Genomic DNA, 26,722 nt, shown 5'->3' with positions numbered 1-26,722 from the left:
CCTAGGCTTGGAGATTAAGCGTCTATGGAAATTGTCCAAAATAACAATATACCCCATTGTTATATCAACCGAGGGGATAATAACAACTGACCTCACAGACACCTTCAAGGCCCTTAACATTCCTAGGAACATCTTCGTTGCCTGTCAGAGGGCGGTACTGCTGCAGACCTGCCACATCACCAGAAAATTCCTCAGTGGAAACTGTTAAAGGGACTACGATGAATTTTGTTTCTCTTTAGCGAAACTCGACCCTGGCAGCGCCAGAGAATGACTAATCGTTCATTTCTAACATAATAATAATAATTGTATTTATATAGAGCTGTTAACAAACATAATGTAGACTCAAGGCGCTATTATAACGTAACAGACATAAACACTAGGGTTAAAATGATAAACTAATCTAAAAGTTTTGAACAGATAGCTCTTAATGTTCTTCTTGAATGTAGTGAAGCATATTGTCTGTCTGAGATCATAGGGGAGCGCTGAAAAAGCCAGCAAACCGTAACTTTTTGTGTAATCACTAAAAGCATTGAGTCCCTGGAGCGCAGTCTTCTCGGAGGGACATATGGATGGATCAGTTCACTTAAGTACAAAGGCATTTCTTGATTGTAGATGCACTAATGTGGCCATCTTCACAGGAAGCCAATGAAGTGTACGCAGGACGCAGCAGGAGAGATGTAGTAGAATCCTGTCTTGTTTTTGTAGGACTATTCTTGCAGGGTTGGTTTCGATTCGCTGCAACTTATTTATTTTGTCACCTGGTATATACCTGCTAGCACCGCATTGCAGTAGTCAAGGCGGGAGAACATCAATGCCACACGCCCACAGCTAGCTTTTTTGTTGACTCAGTTGTCAAATAAGGTCGAATCTGGCCCAATCTGCGAAGCTACAGATAGAGACCCATGCAAAGCTGACTTGTGCCGCCGCTACCTATCGTGCATTGCACGCAGGCGGACGAATCTAGGTGGAGGCCAAATCATTATTCCAAGGTTACTTATTTAAATTTGTAGTTTAATAAACAAAAATTACTAGAATATTTCAATACCTTATATAAATTCTAATTATTCTAATATTCCATTATCCTTTACAAACTTTACAAAACTACGGTATTCGTAAATCAGAAGTTATTTTGGAAAGTTTTGTAGATCACGAGGAGTTCCCAGTTGTTTTTTTTCCATATGCGCCTACTCATTTCTGCCCTAAAATATTTGCGGTTGTTTGTGATATTCGGAATCAGATCCTTTGCCGACGTGATTGAAAACCTGCCGCATCTTCAATTCTATCTCCAGGAAGAACTTTTTACGACGCTTAACAATTAGGCAACACTATTTCAGAAAAAAAACCCAGTAACAACGGACTCGTTTTAGTGACATTTCATTACGTAAGCTGGATTTTATACATAGTGTTCAATTGATTTCAATGAAAAAAAAAAACAACTAAAAATTTTATTTTGTTAAAGTTATGACTAAGATTCTTTTCTTTTTTATTACGATCTTAAAAAAAAAAAAAAACTCACGGACCTCACTATGGGAGCCTACATCGCTCCTCTAGGTCGCCAGATTGTAAGGAGGGCTTCAGTGAAATTTTTGCCACCCGAAAAAGTTTGAGAAAAACTGCTTTACTGTGTTTCAAGTCATACTATAAATGACTTGTATGTATTTGGAATATTTATTTTGTATTCAATAAAAATATTCAGCGCTGAGTTGCTTCATTTTGTACCAGTGATGTGTTGGATTAATGTGTAGGCACCTCTGAATTCGCGTATGTCAGATGATTGTGTAGGTTGAACAAGTTTCACCGTCAATGGCTTTTATATTTCGAGTCTTTTTTTTTCGGGTTATTCTTTCTTACAATAACGCACAAAACAAACAAGTTAATAATTTACGTCAAGACCGTAGAACACTGTAGAGGAGTCAAGTTTATTGATGAATTGTATATAGATTATACACAGTTTATTGCAATATACCCGTCTCAGCTCATCCGTTATGAATTATAATATATAAACATATTATAATATAAAATATAAATTATAAATCGTCACAAATACAAGAGCATAGGCGAGTAGCCAGAACTAGATCAGTTTTAAATGTTGATCACAAGGAACCAAGATGTCAGATGTCTGAAGGCACGTAACTAAGAAATAGTTCCTAGTGCATGATTCATAGTTGTGGGATATACCAGCGCTGCGAATAGGAAAGGGAAAAAATGGTCTTCAAGAATGTATTGGAATCTAAGGGCACATCTTTGTTTAGTGTTTAGCTTCTTCTAGAATAAAAAAAAAAGGGGGGGGGGGGAAGGTCGGCATTTTAAACTTTCGCACGCAGTCGGCCTTGGGTCGAAAGACAGAGTCGAGTCAAAGAAAACTCAAGATGGCGAAATACTTGGACAAAAGGAACCTGGCAGTTGTACCATAGTGTTTTGGGGTCGTTGACGCAAAAAGGGCAGAATGACAACCTGGGAAACTAACGTCTGCATGTTCCAGGGAGCAGAGACTGGCAGCACAGTATACGGAGGCTCCAAAATGGTTATTCTGGTTATTCCTCTCACAATGTTGGGAATATTACAGAATTTTGAGGGCGCAAGGAATGATCGGCCTTGGGTATTCTAGGTTTCTTTTTTGGAAACCGGGGCATCTAGGTCAATAGTTCGATTCAACCATATTGGAAATCAGAAGATAATGCAAGTGAACAGTTGTATATTGAAAACGGCCAGTGACGAATGATTCTGGGACACGTCAGGTTAAACTTTGACGATTGGACATAGTCATTCAGTCACATTTGAGACAACAGTCCAGAGCGCATACCAAACGACCAGAAAGTCATTCAATAATTAGGAAGAACTGTCATGTCAATGAAATAAAAAAAAATATGGTTCATTAATGGTAGATGGAAAAATTACTTATAACTACTCGGCCTATCTTCCTGTATTCAACTTGAGCCTGTCTGTTCTGAATGAATGCACTATGTCTAAAGACAAAAGGATAAATCCTATGCAGCCGACGACAATCCACGTGATCCACGCGATAGAATGGAATAAAATGTCTTGATGCGTGGTCAAAGTCTCGGCTCACGCAGACTTCTGGAGAGTACACAGTTCTGCAGATCTCTTCCAGACGTCTCGGCACTGGCGCCAGAACGTGCTCGAAGGGCCGGTGTTCGAGCGGGAAGACGTCAGATTTCTTCAGGACGATTCTATTCTTCTTGAACGAGGTCATGGCCCATAGGAAATCAGCGTCTTCGTGGAAGAAGAAAATGTCGATGAATGGAAAGCGAATAAAGGGCTCGTTCTTCCAAAGCGACGATTGCTGCCAGAAAAACTTGAAGATCATATTGTTGGATGCATGCACATCAAAGCCTGGGATACAGTGAAGGATCTGAAATGGGGAGAATAACATATGGTTATGACCCTGCATTGCACACTGTCAATAGGCGTGAAATCGTGCACCATGGGACACAATAGAAAAACAGAGAATCTGGAGGATGTCAACAGTGAAACTTTAGCTGTTATAATTTATGATTAATCGTACTGTTTTATAACCCTTTCGTTATAAGTTAAGCTCTATTTTCTTTTTTATGATTAATCGTACTGTTTTATAATCCTTTCGTTGAAGTTTTTGGCTGTTATAACAATGTCATAGTGTTACCACCCTGTAGTGCATACCAGTATTCAGGTGCACATAGTGTCTGCCTACGCAACAGCGCACCACTTAGAACAGAATCAAAATACATGGTTGTTTATTTTAGAATTTCTGGATGTTCCTTCAGAAATGCAGATTGTTATGCCCTAGTCACTGCAGCAAAGGAAGAGATGGAAGAAGACAAGGTTCAAACTCGGGACCCTCCTAATGACCACCCGAAGAGCAAGCAGCATACAAAGACATGTAAAAGACAATAAACGATGTGTCCAAGCCCAGAGCAGACTACCGTGTGTGTTGATTAGTGCTTAAGAGCTATCAAGCTTCAGAACTGGGAGTATCCGTAGGTGTATCCTTGTCTTGCCTACTTTAAATATTTCTCATATTTAGCCTTCATAGCCTACTTGACAACCTTTCGTTGAGGTTTTATTTTTATTCTAGGTTAACAACAATATCAATGTCACAAATTGCATACGTAGTCTACTTGACATTACAACTAAACGTTGGTCAAGACAATGCGCTACTTTTGTTGAACATGTTGAAGTATGTCCTTAACAGTCTAATAACAAGCAAAATATTGTTTTTTTAAATCCTTTTAAAAAAAAAAAACAAAAAAAAAGCTCTGCCCTTAAAACTATATCAATCTACAATAATTACAAGTTTTTTTCCCTTATTCGATATCAAACAAAATAATTAATTAGCAATAATTTATTGACTAATTGAGTATTTTTTTTAATTGATTCATGTTTTGTTACGTACTATTAATAATTTTTTAAAAGTATCAACTTGATCGGAGAATACGCGAGGGAGAAATAGCATTAAGAATTATTTAAGGGGACTAAACGAAACCAATTTAACCATATCTATGAATACTGAAGTATTAGTATCTCTTGTTAGTATTAAACAAAATAATTAATTACTAGTTGTCTAATTGTCTAATGGGTTACTTTTTTATTGATTCATGTCTTGTCTATAGTCTAAACCAATGAATAATTGTGCGAAATTTCAACTTGATCCGAGAATGGGTGTGGGAGAAATCACGTGTACAAACTTTTTACTCGACAGACAGACAGAGTGAGTTGATATAAGCTTTCTAAAAAAAAAAAGAATCTATTATAATAACGCCATGGAAACTGATACGATATGTACAACTGATAACGTGTGTACCTGTTTTACTTTGAGCCAATCAGAAGCATTCATACATACATCCATATCATCATCCCATGGAATAAAACCATGATGGCGGTAAGCTCCCAGCATACTTCCTTCCACCAGGAAGTAAGACAGATTGAACGCAGACATGGCCGTGTGAAACACTTTGAAAGTTAGTAGCATCTGGTGCTGCCAGAAGCCCGTCATGGAATTTCTAAACCTAGAAAGACTGATGGAAAAAAAAAGACGAGGCTATTTCATTAAGAGTTTCAGTAGAAAGGATCTTTATTTTTAAATGTGTATTTTATAAATTGATCTCATAACTAATACGTCAGGAGGAGATGCTTTAGAACTGGAAGACAGGGGTACAAGAAAAGGTGCACACTTTAAATATGGACACGCAATGTGTACAAGTTAATTTAAAATCTTCTAATATTATGATTTATATTTTGTTTAATGTTCCGGAAGCTAAAGATAAAGACTAATGAGATTTGCCCGTGTGGAGCATCACAAATGAATCCCAGAACCCTCCTATATAAAAAAAAAAAGTAAATAGAGAGCTGCCATATCTGGAAACCACTGCACAGTTCATGGCAGATATAGGACTACTCATCTGAACCCTCCAACATACAGATGAGAACGAAGAAGAAGATATTGTGTTTTGTATAATATGGTATTATCAAGAGCATTGTTTGTATTAATCTAATTAAAATTTTATTTTTTATTTATTGAAGTAATTAGATTCTCTTATGACTCATTTAGAAACTTAATGTCAAATTCTTCAATTTTGAAAAAAAAAAAAAAAAACTCAATGGCGTTACATTTATTGTTAAAAACTTACATAGATGCAAACAAAAACTGGATTACAATTTTTTTTTTGTTTGATTAGGTAGGTCTAGATTTCACATCGAAAGGCGCAAAACTTGCTCTCAGAAATAAAAAAAACCCTGATGGACTGGTTATCTGACTCTGAAGATCTATAAGCATGAAGAACAAATTCGCAATGAAATGAACTATAATCTTTCTATGATTGAACGCGTACAAGAGTAGGATATATATAAAGTTTAAAACATGAATCTACACGGACTCACTGACGCAGATTTTCTAGAAACGAAGTTCTTTTATCAAAGCATTTGTAAGCAAGCAAAATATAAATAAATCCTTAAAAAAAAAAAAAAAAGCTTAAGTAAGGGGAATAACTCCGCACTTACAATTATATCTTTAAAGTTATTTCCCTTATTCGATATCCAACAAATTATTAATTACTAATAGGTAATTGGTTGATTGTTTGATTTAAAAAAAAAAAACTGATTCATGTTTTTTATAGGTACAATAAATAATTGTTTAAAGTTTCAATTTCCTCCAAGAAAGTCAAGGGAGAAATAACGCGGTTGATCATCTAAGGGAACAAAACACTACATATTTAGCCATATCTGTGAATACTGAAGTATAAATTTCGCTTGTTGGCATCAAATAAAATAATTAATTTCCAGAAATAAATTGACTAATTGGTTATATTTTAAAATTGACTCATGCATTGTGTAACTCAGTGGTCTTCAACCTTTTTTGGCCTACCGCCCCCTTTTTCGAATTTTTTCTTAAAAAAAACCCGCCAGCGCCCCCTTCTAAGAAAAACAGTTATAAAGAAGCGTGAGAAGGCAAATTTGAACAAAATATTATCTATTACTTTTTATGCTTTCAATAACACTTATCCCGCTTGAGAGACGACCGCATGCCAAAGGCGATTGTTGTGAACTCCTTGGCCTACAAACAAGTTATGTAAGATTGTAAAACTCTTTAAAATAGATTTAATATCTCGATAAAAGAGAAAATGATATCAATAAAAGTCGATCTCTCCTCTAGCAGTCGGAGGTTCGTTTCATTCATTTGCGTTCATTTACCATGTAAAATAATTTTTTTAGCCTGCTTTAAGTCATCGCCAACCGTTGAATCTTCCCGTTTCTCAAAAAAATAATTTTTAAGAGCGTATAAAAACGAGCCATAACAATTAACAAACCCCTTTCAAAATCCAGCGAACTTCAGTTTACAACAAGAGTCTAACATCTTTTTTTCATTATTCGTTTCACAAAACTGTTGAAAGATGCGCTTTTTTCGGCATGGGTTTGTATTTTATTTACAGTTACATAATTAGATTCAAATAGAAATGAAATTGCGGGCTAAACTTTTCTTGTGTATCACAACTCACCATGTGAATAGTGAATAGATTTGTTCTTTATTCTATATTACCTAAGAAGTCACTGTAGCGTCCAACCACTGATGGTTTCCTATATGTCCTCATAAGCTACATAACTAGACAATTTTGAAATAATATTTCATCTCTAACACAAAAAAAGTCTTTTTGTGTTACATATGTTTTAAAATAAATTTAGTTTTAATCAATTTTTCAACAATATCGTAAGAATTTTTTAAAAAGTTATGCATTTTTCTAAGAAGCCATTAAAACATATCATGTTTTGCCTTTTTTTTTTTGTTTTGTTTTTAATATTGTTTTAATTGTAGATTTTTATAATTGTTCATGAGTATTCTTAAATTATTTTTGGATATCGTAACAACATTTTATCAATGTTTTTTTGTTTTTAAAAAGTTAAATTATTCTATTAAATGTTACCTTTAATGTTTTTGCAATTAACATTTACATATCAATATATTAACATATGTAGATAAAATGAACTATAATCTAACAGGCGTAGGCCTATCACCTACTTTTGTTTATCAAATCTTAAACGTTTATACGCGCGAGATCCAAGGACAATAAATACTCCCGCATTAAAGCAAAAGGGTAAGAATTTAAAAATAGAAAATGGGATTCCCGAACTCAATTTCTGTTCTTAAATTAGAAGCAAGTTAACTATAATTTGTCTATATTTAGTTTCCCAGGTTTACGTTGAAGAATTTTTAAATTGTTTTGTTTCAGAGCACCTTTAGTTTTTTCTTTCCGCCTTTATGCCCAGCGCCCCCTTACCGCCCCATTTTGTGCCCAGCGCCCCCTACCGCCCCTTTGGCTCTCAGCGCCCCCCCCCCAAAATCTCGAAAACGCCCCCTAGGGGGCGATATCGCCCCCGTTGAAGACCACTGGTGTAACTCTACACCAATGAATAATTGTACAAAGATTCAACTTGATCCTAGAGATGGTGTCGAAGAAATAACGTGTGCAAACATTTTACCAGACCGACAGAGTGAGTTCCTGCAACCTTAGAAAAACATAAGTTGAATATGAGGTCATGTTATGGAAACATATATACCTGGAGTCTAGGTTGGACAGATCTTGTAAAGATGTCCCGTACAAGTCCATGTGGGACTTCAAAGTCTGGAAGTAGGTATCGTCATAGACCTTCGTCTGGAAACTTTCAGTGGTCAGCTGGTCAAGATTAAGGCCATTGATAATTCTCTGTTAGAGAAATAAATTAATAACATCACAAGAAATTTCGTTTGAAATATACTGAAAAGCAATAGCATAAACGCGCGTACAGCATATATATATATATATATATATATATTAGAATTTTTTTTAAAAAGCAGTGTTTCTCAACGTTCGGCGAAAAAAAAACAAGTCATGTTGAGGCCTTTCTCTTGACAGCAAGGGGGTCTGGGGAGCGCTGTAAGCTCACCCACTGGGGTCCGGGGCGAAGCGTTTTTTTTTTTTATTCTTCACTGCAGAAACGCATTCTCCTGAAATCTACAGCTCTTTCTCCTGACATCTACAGCTCTTTCTCCTGACATCTACAGCTCTTTCTCCTGACATCTACAGCTCTTTCTCCTGACATCTACAGCTCATTATTCATCCTATTAAAAAAGGACCTTTTGAATAATGTTTTACTTGAAAAATATTCTAATATGAATTTACAGGCCCTTACTACATTGCAAATACAACCGATTTGTTCTTGAAAAGATAAGATTTCCCACATATTTAAATTAAGACTTTGAGGATCGCCGCCGAAAAAAAAAATTATTCGAAAAATAATATTTAAAAAAATGCTCATTTGTAAGTGATACATTTTTTTCAATAGGTATGTTTGTAACTTTGTTTTGTTACAGAACTATAATTCAAAGCTCTAAAAAAACATTTCGGAAGTGGGAGGAGAAATTAAGTGAACCAATTAGATTCTACTCTAATTTTTTTAGGATTCTAGTATATATTGTGTATTATAGTCTCAAATCATTAAATAAGAACAATCTAGTATAAACTTTGTCACATGTAAATTATGAGTGAGTCTGGTGTGAATGTACACTTTGGTTTCTTATAGTTATAATGTTTTTTGTTTGGTGTAATGCACAAATTGTAAGACAAATTTCCATACGGACAATAAAGATTATTATTATTATTATTATTAAAATTGTTTATAGGCCTACAACAGAAAATTGTCCGTATGAGTAAAGGTTGAAAAAAGTTGACTAGGAAAATAATATTTGGGTTCAGAACTCATCTCAATTGTTACTCTTATAATGAATTCTAAATTTTCCACAACAAAGTCTTTCTTAAAATAAATAAGATAAATTCGTGTGCAATTACATAAACTCTGTCGCCATATTTGATTTTTCTGTTTTAAAACGTCATGTTTTCGTCTAGAAAGGGGAGAGGGCGGTAGAGTGAAAATGTTTATCCTCCCTCCTTTTTATAATTTCTGCTAATGATTGCATTTGGCATTAAAGAATAGGGGTTGGGCGACTCGATAAAAGAATTTAATTTATAGCATAGGCCTATATAAATTATATTTGTAACATTTTTTTTTTTTTTTTTAAATTTCTTAACTAAAATACAAAAAGAAAAAAGTATTGGTTTGTCCGATGGGCGGAAGGTGATTGTATGTATCGCCCCTCCCACCTGGTACAACCCTTTTTCATTTTATATTTACTAATGATAAAATTTTAGATCAGAGTGTGTGTGCAACATAATATACAAATGGGTTAAAGCTTCAATATGTAGCTCATATTATATAGATATTCAACTAATTTTGTTCATACACTATGATCTTACCATAAAAATAGGACCGCCCCCCCCCATCAGAGGGCTAGATTGGGGAGGGCAGTAGAAGCAATCGCCCCCCTCCCCCGTCACCTAATCGGATACCAGAAGTGTAGCGACATAATTTAACAATTATAGTGTAATTCAACTAATTTTGTTCACAAACTATGATTTCTAATTAAAAGTAGGACCGCCCCCTCTCACTCAAAGGGTTTAGGTGGGAAGGGCAGTAGATATATTCGCCGCCCCCCCCCCCCCCCAACATCCAATCGGCTAACGACATAATATAAATACTACTTGTAGTATCAATAACAATATTTAATTATATATATATTTAATTGATTCTGTTAACAAGCTTTGGTTTCTACAAATAAATTGGACCGCCCCCCCCACTCTAAAGATTATGATGGGGGGGGGGGCGGGATTGATGTCATCGCCACCTCCCCATCCCATCTAATCGGCCAACATACTAGAGTGGGGACGAAATAATAAAAAAAAAATAGGTTGAAATATAAACAATTAGTATATATTATTAACAAAACTAATAAATTCGTATACAAATTATGTGATTTCTTTTATAAAGATTCGTCGGGCTGGGGGCGGCCGCGGGGGGGGGGGGGGAGATCACCCCGATTGCCCCCCCCCCCCCTGGATCCGCCAGTGCGCACATGTACCCAGTATGTTACCAAAACATATTTCATCTTACCTTAGACATAACAGAGGTTCCCTCTTAACAGAATATAATTACGCCCTACTCGTATCCAAGTCTCACTCTAGTTGTGCATGTTAATTAGAGACTAAAACTCTGTGAAGTCATTAGCTTTCCCTGGCTGATTCAAGCAACCCATGTACTTGGGAAGTAGGAGTACGAATTGTTTCTAGGAGTGTGCCTTTATCTTTGTATTTTATTAGATTGTGCGTTTGTATTATTAAATTATGGTTTAGTCAGTGTTTTATGTTCTTTCAACTTTACTTTTGAGTCTTCAATCCTAGAGTGATTTTACTGATGGTGTTGCTCGTTTCAAAGATGAATATTCATTTGTTATAAATGTCACGGCTCTATTTTTGTGTCTGTTCTAATTCCATTAGGTTTTCTTGAAAACACACACATATACCTTCTTTAAACATGCGAGCCAATTCTTGACGACACAATTGTTTTTATAACCAGGTGTCATGTACATTTTCATGTACATTTTCTGACAGTAACGTAGCAAGGGATTTAGGGTCCGGGGGGTTGACCTCTTTGGGGCCGCTGCATTTTGACATTGGACATCATGACATGAGATAATGTACTTAATAAATATATAAGTCTGCGTCTAATACACGCAGTATGGCCACTAATTTACATAACAACATGAATAGCAAGATAACATAGCATTGGCTTAATATTTAATGTAAAAAAATGATTCGAACACTCATTTGGAGGGGGGGGGGAGATCAAGTGTTTTCAGGCGGTCCCCCAGAAATGAAGATATATTAAAACCTTGGCTACACTGACTGTACTAACTAACAAAAACTTAATATAAGCCAATTAGTAGCAGCCTCTTTTTCTCAATTACTCTTCAAAGTGCGGAGCAAGCTTTCAGTTTCTCATATTTGTTCATATAAATAAAGTACATAAATAGATTTATAATCACGTGACATTTGTCTTATGAGACACTCTATAGACGGCACTATTTTAATCAATTGATAATGTGCAGACGGGTAAATTAGCATCTATTTGTGGACTATTTACTTGTTATGGCTTTGAAAATGTCTATCAAATAGGCATCTATTTCAACACTATGAAGTTTTATTTTGCACACGAGGTTGCTTCACAACTAAATGGACATTCTTATTGACTGAAGAAGAAAAAAAAACATACTTGCCTCCACAGAGTGGCATTGAACGGGAGTCTCCTCAACTGGGTAACTAGGATCTATCACGTACATTCTCAGTATCTGTAGGGTGCTGAGTGGTCTCCATGCTCCTGGCAGGAAGTAAAAGCCAAGGCCGTTCCTCAATGGCCTCACAAGAGCAACGATGGTCAGAAGAACTGCCAGAATCGTGGCCCACTGGATCCATTGACGAATGCAGCGAGATATTTGCCGCCCAGGAAATGCCAGAAAATATGAACGCATGTTTCAGAATATGTTCATGACCTAACTAGTTCTGCAGTTGTTGTTTTTATTTTCTGTCAAAATCTTCCCAATTTTTGTTCAAGCTAAAAAAACATATTCAACAATATTTAGCACAAATCGCAGATATTTATATTAATAACTACCTTTAAATACATAATTAAAGCAGATGGTAAGGTGGTCTTCATGAAAATATATGTCTGTATGTTATTTAAAGAGATCAACAACGTCTGACTGATGATTAAACTTTGGCATATACACACTCCTTAGTCCTTAGATTATTTGTGTAACTCACCTCAGCCTTGCTGCCTCTAAGGGGTTTCTATTTTTTTTTAAAGTTCTTAACTTTAGCTTTCAGAATAAATTCGGGCAACGTCTGAGGTATTTGCACCAAATAAATATTTCTTTTTAGTCTTCTAAAAATGTTTAGTATTTTCTGGAATAGAAGTCGAAATGCACTTAATATGTTTACAGTATACAGTGGCGTGAGCCATAGAAACAGATGACCTTTACATCATCTGCCTTGTAGATCGCAAGGTACTTTACTTTTTTTTATACAGTAGCGTAGCTAGGTTGGGGAAGGTGTCCAAATTAGAAAATCTCTCCGGGCCCCCACTTGAGGGGGGAGCCCAAAAAGTGTCCGAAATTTGTTTTTATATTAAACATTACGCCATCATCTCTTGTCATGATGTCGAATGTCAAACTCAAGGTTCATTAAAGAGGTCAAGTTCCTCGGGCCCCCTAATCCTTAGCTATGCCATTGACAGTATACGTAATGAATTAAACTCAATTCTACATTTTGAAAAGTGTGGTAATAAGATCATCAACCTTACACGTCATCTTTGGCATCAAGGAGGACCAAAAAAAAAAAAATCATGTGTTTGTAATATAAATGTACGCCTCTCAATCTTCCCCTTCAGTTAGGTATGCCAAATTTGTTTGGTGCTTAAAATCGATACTAGGTTGGCTTGGAGTTACAACCAGAACTGCGCCCAACATTCGGTTAGTTGAAAGACTAAAGATCTATTATGGAACATGCAAACCAAACATTAAATAGTACGCAGCACATACTTATTTACATCATCCAGCCTAACTTATTAGTGATCTAAACAAACAATCTTGAATAAAAAGTAAAAGTTTACCTTTCAGACCTCGCGATCTTTGGGCAGGTGATGAAAAATCCCAGCGAGATTCGAACCCAAGTGCTTAACCTCTCTGCCACCAATGTACGTTGTTTATTGTATTCAGATTACTATGTTTACCTTTACTTACTTAAAAAAAAGAAAGAAATTCCTTTTTTAGCTCCAGTTGAAAAAAATGTATTTGAGGGAAATAATTTACAGTGATCACATAGAGTTAGAGATAAACAGCTCCCAGCAGGTTGAGTGACATAGACCTTTAATACATTTTTCTACGATAACGTTTTGATTTTATTATCGCCTGATAACAACTGGGAGATACAGAAAGGTTTAAAGTAGATATACCACTTCACTAATAGCTAGTTTTAAAGCAGATATACCACTTCAGTAATAGCTAGTTTAAAAGCAGATATATCACTTCACTAATAGCTAGTTTTTTAGTAGATATACTATTTCACTAATGGCTGGTACTCTGATATTATTAATGTATTCGCATTTAAATCGCCTAATTTATAATGGTTCTAAATTGTATCTTAATACATACGTCAGTCCAGCTGTTGGGGAGGGGGGTACCAAACATGTGTGTCAAGTATCTTAAGCCTGTATTTAGGTCTATGTGATTGTTTCTTTGTGTGTACGTAAGAGAGAGAGAGAGAGAGAGAGAGAGAGAGAGAGAGAGAGAGAAGTAGAGAATACATTAAGTATGAATCTGTTCTGTAACACAAACTATTTAATTTTAACCTTTAGTAGTTCTTTTTGTTGGCCCATGAGCATCTATATATATAATTCTTTCCTTCGCTCAACAGTTTGGACGAGCAAGAAGTAAGGAAAGATCACTCTCTTATTTCTGCGGATAGTCCACGAAAAAAACAAGCGGGGGGGGGGGGGAGAACAAGTATTCTCAAAATAGAAGGGCCGGACCGATGTAAGCAAGAAAGATCACTCTTTTTTTATTTCTACCTCACGTAAAACAAGAGGGGGGGGGGGAACAAGTAATCTACTCTGTAGTAACAATCGAGGCTACATAGGCTCAGGAAAAAAGGAGGGGGGGGGGGGCAGAACAAGTATTCACCGGTCACTACAGATGGCTGTCTGGTTGTGCGGTTTGCGCACTGGACTGTCGTTTGGATTTATCGATAGTCCCGGGTTCAAACCCTGCCCGCTCCCATCCTCCTTCGTCCTGCGGGAGGTTTGGACTAGGAAGTAAACTATCGTCAACTCTGAAGGAACATCCGAAACATGTAAAACATTTTACAAGCAAACATTTTACAAACACTAAATAGCAGCGCCGGACTTGACCATTGTGACCAAGAAGTCATGGAAAGAGAACAAGTAATCTACTATGTATATTTACAGGTCACTAAAAAGCAGGGCCGGACTTAACAATTGTGGGGCCCTATGCGAGTAGGGAAGCGGATTAAAGTGAAATTTAAGAGTTTGTATTAGAACATAAATTCGTCTATGCATTTCATTCATTCTTTACTGAGTACAAAATTACTTTACTAGCCTTGCGTGTAGCGAAGTCATTCAGTATATCATAATAATTCTGTTTCCTCAATAGCAAGAATTGCCAAAATGTTTCAATCTATCTTTGAGAATTGTTGACCTCAGGTAACTCTTCTTTAGTTTGAGGCGCGAGAAGCTTCTTTCACCAGATTACACAATTACAATTTCCGAATATTTTAAGCACTTTTTCGTATATTTTGCAATTTCGAAAGATTTCCATGAGCTCCTGGTAACTTCGACAGGAGGGCGCAGGAAATCTGTTTTAAGAATTAAATTAATAATTTATACACCTTGAATTAGCGCGGGTCCTATGAAAGTGCGGGGCCCAATGTGGTCGCATAGGTTGCAGTGGCCTAAGGCCGGCCCTGCAAAATAGCGGCGCATGCTAAGCCGCCGGTCGACTAGTGTATATTTAAAAATAAACCAATGCAGTCCACAGACGACAACAGGTCACTAAACATTAAATATATATAATTCTCTTCATGGCTCAAAGGTTTGGGCTAGAAGTAAAGGAAAGATAACTCTTTTAGTAGAGACTAGAGTTACCCTACGAAAAAAAGAGGGGTGGGGGGGGGGAGAACAAGTAGTATTGACCCGTCACAAAATAGCAGGACCGGAGTTAACCGTTGTGACCAAGAAGTCATGAAAAGATCACTCTTTTTTATTTCTACCCCACGTAGTTGTAGCGGTGAAAAAAAGAGGGAAGGGAGGAGAACAAGTAATCTACTCTGTATTCACCCGTCACTAAATAGCAGGGCCGGACTCAACCGTTGTGGGGCCTTATGCGAAACGGATTTCGGCCGGTCCTGCAAATTAACGGCGTATGCTAGGCCGTGGGTCGACTAGTTAAATATAATGACGTTCCTGGGGGAAAAAAAAGTCCACTCGAGTCGTTCATTGATGTAAAATAATTTTTTATTAAATTTGTTAAAAAAACAACACATATCTCGTGCCAGTTAATGGACCTCATTCACCAATCGTCAACAAACAACATTTAGCCACGTGATTCTCTATCTCTTCTATACAAATTACGTAATACACAATGGTTATCACGTGACAGTTTTTTTTCGTTGTTTTATCAATAATTTTACGTGGCTAAATGTTTGTTTACGATTGGTGAATGAGGTCCATTAAATTAGGAAGCAATTAAAAAAAAACACAAGTATAATATTTTAAAAAGTCAGTTCCTAGTTATCTTCAAATAATTTTGTAAACCAAACATTTTGTCATTGAAAACAGTATGGGGATCGAACCCTAGGCATTCACGTTAGTTACAAATACTTCTAGAACTTACATTACTCTTATTTCCGAATATCTCAATTTTTACAATAAATACCAGACATCCGCGTAATACTTCCTCTCCTGGCTTCCTTTTTATTTATTCAACACTCATTCAACACTCATTCAACACTCATTCGCATCATTCCACTTTCACACCAAGTTACAAACATGTGCTGCCAACTATAAATCAAGGTGTTCCTTCAACCCGTTCTAAGCGAATCATAGAAAAAGTCATAATTATAAATATTCAGTAAAATATAAAATGTAGCTGCTATCGAAACATAAAATACAAACATAAATAATACTCAAATCTACACGTGTAGGAATGGCAATAAGGTACGAAACAAATCATTTCTGTTCTAAGTGATACTTGCAATAAGTATGAAACAAATCATTTCTGTTCTAAGTGATACTTTCAATGTCCCGTATGAAGCTTTTTTTGTCGTAGTTGGCGTTACATTCATGTTAATTAGAGTATGTCTAAAATGTGCTGTTAATAACTGTGGTGTCAGAAGTAGGAATTTTAAAATGATATACACAAAACGAAACAAATAGGGTAAATGTTGGTTTTTAGCGAAACTGCTATTTGATTAAAAATAAAAAATATCATGTGAATGTCATGAAACAAAATGTACAAACGTTACAAATGGGAATATCAAGCTGCTGAAGAAGTGCACGTTTAGAAACCAAAGCTGATTGGCTGTTTCCGATAGGAGTGTGTAACATTTAACACGATCAGTGCTAGATGTAAGTACATTTGATTGGTCAACCAGTACTAGATATTAGGACAATGACTTGGACGACCGGGCTAGATACAAGGGCTTTGATTAAGACGACCGGGGCTAGATACAAGGGCTTTGATTTAGACGACCGGGGCTAGATACAAGGGCTTTGATTAAGACGACCGGGGCTAGATACAAGGGCTTTGATTAAGACGACACTGCCAAACGGCTTGAAAGAAGGGTGTTAGAAATAAGAAAGGGATTGGATGACAAGAGTAAAAAAAAAAAGCACTATCTGATGGATGTTTTAGATGTATCAAATACAGTTTAGTGCACAATTAACGAGCTATTATAACCCTGCACCCGCACCGACACTGATGGTGCGCACCAGCACACCGTTCAACACGAGGGATATACGACAGATCGATCCTAAAGGATGGACTGTTTAGATCCGGCTGAAGTCATTTGTAGTGTAAGCTATATGAGTCTGAGCTGTCTGGGACTATGAGACGTCCTTCGTGCTACCAGTGAACTGTATTGAGGAGCTGGAGCGACACTGGGAAGTGTATCAGTGATCTGTGCTCATGTTTAGGTAGAAAAAGACATGTAGAACTTAAGACAAGACTCCATCTCTCACTGTATATTTTATAACTGTAAATAAATTCATCGTCTACATTACCTCCTTTCGTTGAGGGCTTACCTAGATTTACTACAGAGCAGTGGAAGTTTAACTGGGCGGGCGTTATCGACAACACCGATCAGCCACCGCGCCTACAGCATCCATAGTCATCCCTGTTCGTAGAGTCACGCGACTACAGCATCCATAGTCATCCCTATTCAAGTGGTAGAGTCACGCGACTACAGCATCCATACTCATCCCTGTTCAAGTGGTAGAGTCACGCGACTACAGCATCCATAGTCATCCCTGTTCAAGTGGTAGAGTCACGCGACTACAGCATCCATAGTCATCCCTGTTCGTAGTCACGCGACTACATCATCCATAGTCATCCCTGTTCAAGTGGTAGAGTCACGCGACTACAGCATCCATAGTCATCCCTGTTCAAGTGGTAGAGTCACGCGACTACAGCATCCATAGTCATCCCTGTTCAAGTGGTAGAGTCACGCGACTACAGCATCCATAGTCATCCCTGTTCAAGTGGTAGAGTCACGCGACTACAGCATCCATAGTCATCCCTGTTCAAGTGGTAAAGTCACGCGACTACAGCATCCATAGTCATCCCTGTTCAAGTGGTAGAGTCACGCGACTACAGCATCCATAGTCATCCCTGTTCAAGTGGTAGAGTCACGCGACTACAGCATCCATAGTCATCCCTGTTCAAGTGGTAGAGTCACGCGACTACAGCATCCATAGTCATCCCTGTTCGTAGTCACGCGACTACAGCATCCATAGTCATCCTTGTTCAAGTGGTAGAGTCACGCGACTACAGCATCCATAGTCATCCCTGTTCAAGTGGTAGAGTCACGCGACTACAGCATCCATATTCATCCCTGTTCGTAGTCACGCGACTACAGCATCCATAGTCATCCCTGTTCAAGTGGTAGAGTCACGCGACTACAGTATCCATAGTCCTCCTTGTTCAAGTGGTAGAGTCACGCGACTACAGCATCCATAGTCATCCCTGTTCAAGTGGTAGAGTCACGCGACTACAGCATCCATAGTCATCCCTGTTCAAGTGGTAGAGTCACGCGACTACAGCATCCATAGTCATCCTTGTTCAAGTGGTAGAGTCACGCGACTACAGCATCCATAGTCATCCCTGTTCAAGTGGTAGAGTCACGCGACTACAGCATCCATAGTCATCCCTGTTCAAGTGGTAGAGTCACGCGACTACAGCATCCATAGTCATCCCTGTTCAAGTGGTAGAGTCACGCGACTACAGCATCCATAGTCATCCCTGTTCAAGTGGTAGAGTCACGCGACTACAGCATCCATAGTCATCCCTGTTCAAGTGGTAGAGTCACGCGACTACAGCATCCATAGTCATCCCTGTTCAAGTGGTAGAGTCACGCGACTACAGCATCCATAGTCATCCTTGTTCAAGTGGTAGAGTCACGCGACTACAGCATCTATAGTCATCCCTGTTCAAGTGGTAGAGTCACGCGACTACAGCATCCATAGTCATCCTTGTTCAAGTGGTAGAGTCACGCGACTACAGCATCCATAGTCATCCCTGTTCAAGTGGTAGAGTCAGGGGGCCTACAAGCCTTAAAACTCTTCCATAACAACGAATTTGTGGCAAAAGTGTGCTAAAATGTATTTATAGAAGTGGCTTATAGATTACAGTTGGTAAGGAAAGAAGCATACATAGCAATTAAAATACCCTAAAACTACTGGCCTTAAACAAGTCAATGAAATATTGTTTTTAAAAAATATTGCTTGTAAATATTATAACATCACGTGAAACAAGATCAAAAGAATTCAAAAATGGAAGACTATTGCACTTTCTCTACTTTAAACAAAACATTTAGTACAATTATATAACTTTCGAAGAAATGAATATCCCCTCCCACCAAATTAGATAGTACAATTTTTAAGTAGGCTTTGAGCAAGTGCAGTGCCTAAGTATATCATCACACAGGCACACATAAATAAAACAATGCTACATCAACGCAATCTACATCCTGCTGTCCAACTTTCGAAGAAATTGACAAAAAGGGTTTCCATAAGTTTGTTATATTTTTAGTTATTGTGTCTAGAATAAAATTCACACGAAATAGAAAGTATTTCTTTCAAAGTACATATGAAAATAGTTTTGACACATTTTACATGCGTAGTGAAAGTTTGTATGTAAATCTAGAAAAAAATCATTTACGCAAAGTATACATTACGTGCTTATTTTAATCTCTTATTGGACAAATACGTGCCAAAAATTCTTTATTTTTTTATATGATCATTTGAGATTTCAATCAATCATAGATTGTAGTGTCTGAACTGGTCAGTAACATGAACATCAAGCAATACAAACTTGTTTTGTGACATTAACTACATGGTCAAAACATTTAAAAATATAAACATGTTACTAGATGTACATATGTAAAGAAAGTGGTTGAATACAATAAAAATATATATATAATCCTATATACATACATAATATGGTATAATACGGTAGGAAATTTATATTTGCTACCATGGTGGCGGCGTTAGGTTTTTGTTTGTTTTCTAATGTTTCTCCTCCCCATGCAAAGTTAACTTTATTCTGTAGTCTAAGATTTGAAAGAGCTAGCCTAGCTAGTCCAATAACTGCAACTTTTACATTCACCAATAGATAGTAGTTTGAATTACTAAATTTCTATACAGACAATGTTAAATGAAACTCTAATGTCTTAAAGGAAACAAACATCAAACTTTAAACTAAATTTCCGAGACTTTTAGTATCTATAAATCTTACAGCAAGAAACAACCTATCAACTATATACCGGTACAAAAACAACACACATCTTTTCAAGATAAGTTTCCAGCATCTATTAGAAGAACTACTTCACCAATCTGTTTCCCCCCAAAAATTTGAAATTTCCAGTCCACCTAATGTCTGCTGAAATGTTAGACCCGCTGAATGGTTGGCTTCATTTTCTGTCACAGGTGTGAAAAGCCACGTCGATGTCTCTCGTTAAAAGAGATTGAAAATGTATTGACTTCTTTAAATTGGGCAAAGCCTCAAGTCATTTTTCATGGTAAGAGTTTTTGAAACAAATATCTTCATTTTGGGCAGTTGTAGACTTGAGGTAAAGTCTTTAAACGACAAATATTCTGCGCCTCGTTCGATGGTGTACCCAGTCCAATATAGCTTCCAAACCTTTCCACAAGGGAACGCCATTAGTAGCGGGAGTGGTAGGCCTTTCCGCATAGGCACGGGCATTTCGTATAGATGTGACCCAGCCAGGTCATGGTCACATACTTTGTGGAAAGAAATTTGTTGAAGCAGTTCAAGGGATCTTTGGGATTCGATTGGATTCCATGATTGATTTGTTTTTTCAAAGGTATCTAGTTTGTTGTATGAGGATTTCGTATTTTACTTTTGAGCAATTTTCAAATCATAAGTGAAAGAATGGGGGGGGGGGGGCGTCCAAGAAGCGAAGCGAGCAAAAGGCTGACAACTTAAAATTTGGTTACACCTAGAACAAGATGGAAAGGATGACCCATGAATAGGGAACAGTCAGTCAGTCAGTCTACAGTATAGATGTAGAAAACATAAAAGGTTGACAACATAACACTTCATATTTTGTTTAGGGGGGGGGACAATAAATTTGGGTGTAATAAATACAGCAGCACCAGGTAATAACAAAAATAACAAATAAGCCATTGCGAAATAATCTAGACGAGTTTGTTTCGGCAATACATTCATGGACAACTATATCACTAGCCAAGGATAAGCAATCACTCAATCATAATGTAGTTCGTTTAGAATATACACAGAGCATAGAATATTTTTACTCGGGTGCTTATTGAACGAGAAATTAGGCTTATGATATAATTAAATACATCTAGCTTATATCGCTAACATCTTCTACATTAAAAGTATGATAAGTTTAACGCTCGTTGCAGAATACGGACCAGCACTAGAAGGAAAGAGTCTTTTATGGAGGACACGGTGAAACATATTCTTATTACTACAACTAAGCAGTCAAGCTGCAGTAGGCTTGAACCTGCAACTGTTCAGGAAAACTAAGCAGTCAAGCTGCAGTAGGCTTGAACCTGCAACTGTTCAGGAAAACTAAGCAGTCAAGCTGCAGTAGGCTTGAACCTGCAACTGTTCAGGAAAACTAAGCAGTCAAGCTGCAGTAGGCTTGAACCTGCAACTGTTCAGGAAAACTAAGCAGTCAAGCTGCAGTAGGCTTGAACCTGCAACTGTTCAGGAAAACTAAGCAGTCAAGCTGCAGTAGGCTTGAACCTGCAACTGTTCAGGAAAACTAAGCAGTCAAGCTGCAGTAGGCTTGAACCTGCAACTGTTCAGGAAAACTAAGCAGTCAAGCTGCAGTAGGCTTGAACCTGCAACTGTTCAAGAAATGGAAGTAGACTACAGTGATTATAGTTACAATAATATAAAGAACTAAAGTTATGAAGAACGTGTGTAACAAGTGAACGTGTTTGGGGTGATACTTCTTTACATGCAACGCCGGGCCTTATGATAAGAGTCTTAAGATTTATATACTTAGGCACAAGCAACAATAATGAAAAAAAAAAGTATTAACAAAAAGAATGTACCGAAAAATGTATCGGTCTTTATATAATTATCTTTCCCCTTGCGAGTTTCCCATCAACTGGAAGACTGTATTGGTACTCTCTATGTACTTAAAAATAGTTTGTTAGTTCCCCTTTCCGAGCTTGTGGTCAGAGGGGCAAATGTAAATGTCATCTGTTTCTGTGGCCTACAGTTAACAAGGATGTCACGTGGCCAACACAACGACCTACCGCCTTTACTTTTCCCCAACTAATGTCAGGTACCCATTAGAGTTGGCTGGACGTCTAAAGATCCCGAAATTAAAAATCCCAGTCTTCACCAGGATTCGGACCAGGTATCTCCGATTCGGAAGCCAATCGCTTTACTGAACAGCCACCGCGCCTACAGCAATTCATTTAGGGATAAAAAAAAAATAATATGTTCCAGGAGGTTATAAAAGAAGCTCTACCTCGACCTTTAGGTTTAAAATTTGTATTTTTTTTTTTGGTGAATTCGGTTGCCAATAGAAAAATAACAATACAAAAGATAAAAAATATTTAACATCAATATAAATACATCAAAATCATAGGAAACCAAGTAGTATCAAGATACTGTTAAAAATATAAAACACGAAGTCTAAATAGAGTGTAACAAATTGAAGGTATTTCTACCTCTTCTATAATGGTATTTTCAGTAATTGTTCCAAGCTGCATTGTTACAAGTGAAATGTCGTGGGTTTGACTTAGTTGCTGCCCAAACTTGTATCTACCTAAACACCATGGTGTGGCATAACGTGCACTTACAAAGTACGTTTTAGGTCTTTCTAAGTATAACCACACGATTGATCTGTGTTTGAAATATATACATTCATTAAGAAAATCTTTAAAAAAAAAACTCACATGAAAATGTTATGGGTATGAATATCATTTATAACCTGTCCCTAAAACAATATCTGTTGCAACAACCTCAAAGCCTGGTTGAATGAATTCCTGGTAGATTTAGTGATATGTCAAACTGCAGGTACTAATTACATTTATCATGTAACAGTATCTAGATAAGAAATCCACGTGAATGCAAGAAATCTCACAACGAGGCTATAGAACAGGCATGTCAAACACGGTGTTTGGGGGCCGCATGCGGCCCGCGACCACTTTGCATGCGGCCCGCTTGGCCACCTAAAACATTATCATTACGCTGGAAAATAATAGATGACAAGTTACTTGAATTAGTATTTGTTAAACTAAACAACGAGATTGAGTCTGCAGTGAAAGCAAGCTACACTTTGTCCAACTTAATTGCAAGCCATAGCTAATCATTTAGTGAATGTGATTTTATGAAGGAGTGTGTCGTTAAAGCCGAAGTAATTTGTCCAGCAAAAGGTGAAAGCATTCAAAGAAATAGCGTTAACTAGGAACTAGGCAGATAGAATAAATTACTTGTCAGTCAGATTGCGTGAACAATTAAAGAACAAAATAGTTGATTTTGAATTATTTTCATTGGCTCTCGATGAGTCACCTGATGTAACGGGTGTAGCACAGTTGGCTATATTCTTAAGGGCCTGTGACAGGAATTTTGAAATACATGAGGAGCTACTTGTTCTATGCATAACACCACGAAAAAAGCGAGGTTGTTTTTGAAAAATAACAGGAGATGATATAGCAGTACAATTTACCTTTGGTAAAGCTAGCTAGTCTAACAACGAATGGCGCACCAACCATGTAATGAAATGGTTTTGATGCGAAGCTACTAGTACTTGCAAAAATAAGTGAGACTGATGCTAATTTTAAATTTGCTCATTTTCAGAGCAATCATTCAACAAGAAAGATTCTACACAAAGCAATTACAGTTCTAACATGTCATAAGACCGTTTTCAGTCGATCTCGTGCCCGTGGTTTAAAAACTTTAAATCATCGCCAATTTTCAATGTTTCTGGGTGATATTGGACACGAATTTGATTGTATTCCTTACTACACAGAAGTCCGCTGGCTCTGTGCCATTAAGTATTGCAGAATTTTTTGAACTGCCTGAGAAATTTATTGTATTGTTTCTGAACAGAAAAGGTGAACATTTCCATACTGACGAATGTGTTCAGGATTTGGTATTTGCAGATGATCTCACTGGTCACCTGCGAGACTTGAATTTGAAACTTTAAAGTTAAGACAAAATTGTCACAACTGCGTGTGATGATGTGAAGTACTTTCAAGCAAAATTACGACTGTGGATAAATCAAATCTTGTTCACTTCTCAACGTGTCAGGAACTAAAAAGATTAAATACGGCTACAACATTTGATAAATATGTCCTACACCTGCAATCATTAGTAGATGCTTTCAATGAACTTCCTTTCATACGAGCAAGAATTTTCGTTGTTTGTATCTCCATTCTCATTTGCTTCTGAAAATGCTGCTGGTAATGTGCAACTAGAGTTGATAGAATAGCAGTTAGATTCTTTGTTGAAATCGAAGTATATAGAAGTGGCGGTGCCAAAATTGTGCAGTTATTTACCTGAACGGTACATTGAATTGTGTAAATTTGCAGCCAGATATCTTGCTATGTTTGCAAGCACTTAGCTCTGCGAGCAGTTTTATTTCCATCATTGAAGCTACAAATCAGCTCACCGTTCAAGATTATCTGATCAAAATTTGTCGTCAGTGATGAAAGTGTCAGTGGTAAACAAACTTCAACAAGACAATATACTTGTATCCCAGAAAAGATGTAAAGCATCAGGACCAAGAAAATAATGCCGAATCATAATAATTTGTAATTACCAAATAGTATTCCAAATTTAGATAAGGGACAGGTATGACATTAATTATTGTATTCTATTGTATTGTTTCTAATTTACATAAAACTAGTAGGCTGTATTGCAACTGATAATTTTGATGCGGCCCCTCAGGTCATAGTAAGTATTTTTTGTGGCCCATACACCGTAATGAGTTTGACATGCCTGCTATAGAAAGTGTTTTCCGTTCCAAAAATAGTTTACACTTAGGCTACATTTCAAGAAATGTATCCAAACACCTTGGACATGCTTAGGAAATAAGAGGTCGTAATATATTTCCAGTATTTTCATTGCACTACTTTTTATTTCAACACGCAAACAATTAAGCGTACATTAAACTCTTGTTGTGATCCAATGCTACGAAATGTTTTGAGGCAAAACGCTGTGGACGTGGATACGAATTTGTATAATAGGCTTCGAGTTCTCTTTTGCGAACATAAGGTCACTATTGGGGGTGGACTAGAGTTGTCCAGCCTCTACTGTTGATCTTTTATAAAGATGTAATGTGGCCAGCACAATGACCATCAGATTTCAATTTGTCAATGTACCTCTTGGAGTATTGTGAGATCAGCCACTTCAAACTCTGAGCATCTTGACAGGTCGACTAGAAAGTAATATCTCAAACTGGTGGCAGGTATACGTTATGCTGCATGTTTTGAAGCCATTCTCTAAGCACTTATGTAGGAAAGTATAAGACCTTATGTCCACAACGAGGCCTTAACTATGTTAAAGAAGGCACTTTTTTCAAGAGGCATATTTAGCTCCTGCTAATGATACACAGTATAATTACTCAATACTTTTTTCCCTATCTGCTTATACTCTATCGTCACATTTTTTCCCTGAAGAATGAAATTTTTGCGCTCTACAAAGGGGTAAATGTTCTTGAAGACATCGCAAGGAGTGTACTGATACTCCAAGAACGGCACTAAAGGCCGATCCTTCAAGTGGTCAAAATCTCTGCTGACGCAGGTGGTGGGGTCGTACATGGTCGTACAGAAGTGTTCCACCTTCCTAGGCACCGGCGCTATGATGTCTTCAAAGGGCCGGTAAGTCAGCGGAAAGATGTCTTCCTTGCGGAAAACTATCCGGTGCTTCTTGATCCTCGACAGCGCCCAGATGTACTCGGCGTTTTCCGTGAAGAAGAAGATGTCGATGTAAGGTGTCCGAAGGAAGTCATCTCCTTTCAGAAGATTGTTTTTCTTAGAGAAAAACTTGTACATCATGTAGCTTCTTGTATCCACGTCGTAGTCTGGAATACAATGAAGTATCTGTGGAAACATGAGGAAAATAGTCACATTGAGAATTTTAGCACTCGAGGCAAATCTAAAAGTAATTTTGGTCAATCAAATTTGAAAACTTTCTCTTCAATTTGGACTTCAAAAGATGTGTTAATGAAGTCATGACTTGTTATTAGATTTCTTTTGTAAGTATTTTTCAGTTTTTATATACTGACATTTACAAAATAGAAATTGGAAAATCCCTTTTGTTTTGTCAATGAAAAGCTTCTAGAAAAGACTACGTTTAAAAATGTTTTTTGTCATTTGGTCACATTTTCTAGCATCGTACACAGGTTTGCTTAGAGTGAGAATTTTATAAAAAAAAAAAAAAGGTTTTCGGAACGCATTTCTTTTTTAAATTCAGAATCATGACCTAAGACGTAACGTAGTTTTAATAAATATGACTTAAAGAAATAGTGAAACAAATAATGGTAGAACTGTTGGTAGGACCTACTTTTACTTATTGTATTTATTTATATAGATCAAGTGTTTGCCATGTGATTTACCAGCAATTTTTTTCCCCAGGAAAACAAAAGTAGTAAACAAAACCATTTGTTTTGCATTGTTAGACTTCCCTAGAAGTTAATTGTATAAAGGGAAGTATCTATATAAAGTAAAAAATGTTTATTGAGCATTAAAAAAAAAAAGTAACTGTCCGAATTTCAAGAAAATTGTATTATACATATTTAGCTGGTTTAGCGTTTAACCAAATTTAGGGGGAAGGGGAGGAGTATTTTAATTTGGTACCCCTTTCAGATCTTGCGATCTATGGGATCAGATGATGTAAAGTTCATATGTTTTTATAGCTGATCATTTACGAGGGTATCGTGTGTCCGGCACAACGACCAGCCGCCTTTACTTCCTCAACTAAGTCAAGTACCCATTAGAGTTGAGTGGTTCAAGGTCGTCCTAAAAAATGTTGCATCGAATTCAAGTCTTCAATGGGATT

At 37.0% G+C, this 26,722-nt stretch overlaps 2 protein-coding genes across 6 annotated transcripts in view; both read right to left on the bottom strand.

The window, feature by feature from the left end:
- Positions 1–1,898: 1,898 nt before the first annotated feature.
- On the bottom strand, positions 1,899–16,206 carry LOC106065749 (uncharacterized). 3 transcript variants are annotated; one of them, XM_056005055.1, is made up of 7 exons: positions 15,827–16,206; positions 14,525–14,789; positions 13,030–13,158; positions 11,639–11,973; positions 8,050–8,195; positions 4,802–5,015; positions 1,899–3,373 (listed from the first exon to the last, which is right to left on the bottom strand). In XM_056005055.1, exons 4-7 carry the CDS (start codon positions 11,888–11,890, stop codon positions 2,876–2,878), a joined length of 1,110 nt encoding a protein of 369 aa, XP_055861030.1. In that variant the 5' UTR covers positions 11,891–11,973; positions 13,030–13,158; positions 14,525–14,789; positions 15,827–16,206; the 3' UTR covers positions 1,899–2,875. The 3 variants fall into 3 exon arrangements, with proteins under 3 accessions (XP_055861030.1, XP_055861031.1, XP_055861032.1); XM_056005056.1 differs by lacking the exons at positions 13,030–13,158; positions 14,525–14,789 and having other exon boundaries at positions 15,827–15,909; XM_056005057.1 differs by lacking the exons at positions 13,030–13,158; positions 14,525–14,789; positions 15,827–16,206 and adding an exon at positions 13,160–13,518.
- Positions 15,924–26,722, bottom strand: part of LOC106069234 (uncharacterized) — a 37,897-nt gene continuing 27,098 nt past the window's right edge. For all 3 annotated transcript variants that reach the window (XM_013228851.2, XM_056005054.1, XM_013228850.2), the window contains exon 5: positions 15,924–25,764. In XM_013228851.2, coding sequence (XP_013084305.2) covers positions 25,264–25,764 — 501 coding nt within the window. In that variant the 3' untranslated portion in view covers positions 15,924–25,263. The remainder of the gene's footprint in view (positions 25,765–26,722) is intronic.

This window comes from Biomphalaria glabrata, chromosome 11, assembly GCF_947242115.1.
Source record: "Biomphalaria glabrata chromosome 11, xgBioGlab47.1, whole genome shotgun sequence".
Classification (NCBI taxonomy): Eukaryota; Metazoa; Mollusca; class Gastropoda; family Planorbidae; genus Biomphalaria; species Biomphalaria glabrata.
Note: the sequence above shows the minus strand (reverse complement) of the source record. Positions and strands in the feature narration are given on the sequence as shown.

Bases quoted from the DNA above. Each gene is read 5' to 3' on its own strand.
- LOC106065749 (XM_056005055.1), bottom strand. From the start codon at position 11,890: ATGCGTTCATATTTTCTGGCATTTCCTGGGCGGCAAATATCTCGCTGC. The intron at 8,196-11,638 runs GCAAGTATGTTT...TTTCTCTAACAG, and splicing joins TTCAATGCCACTCTGTGGAG to AGAATTATCAATGGCCTTAA. The intron at 5,016-8,049 runs GTATATATGTTT...TTTTTCCATCAG, and splicing joins CTGTCCAACCTAGACTCCAG to TCTTTCTAGGTTTAGAAATT.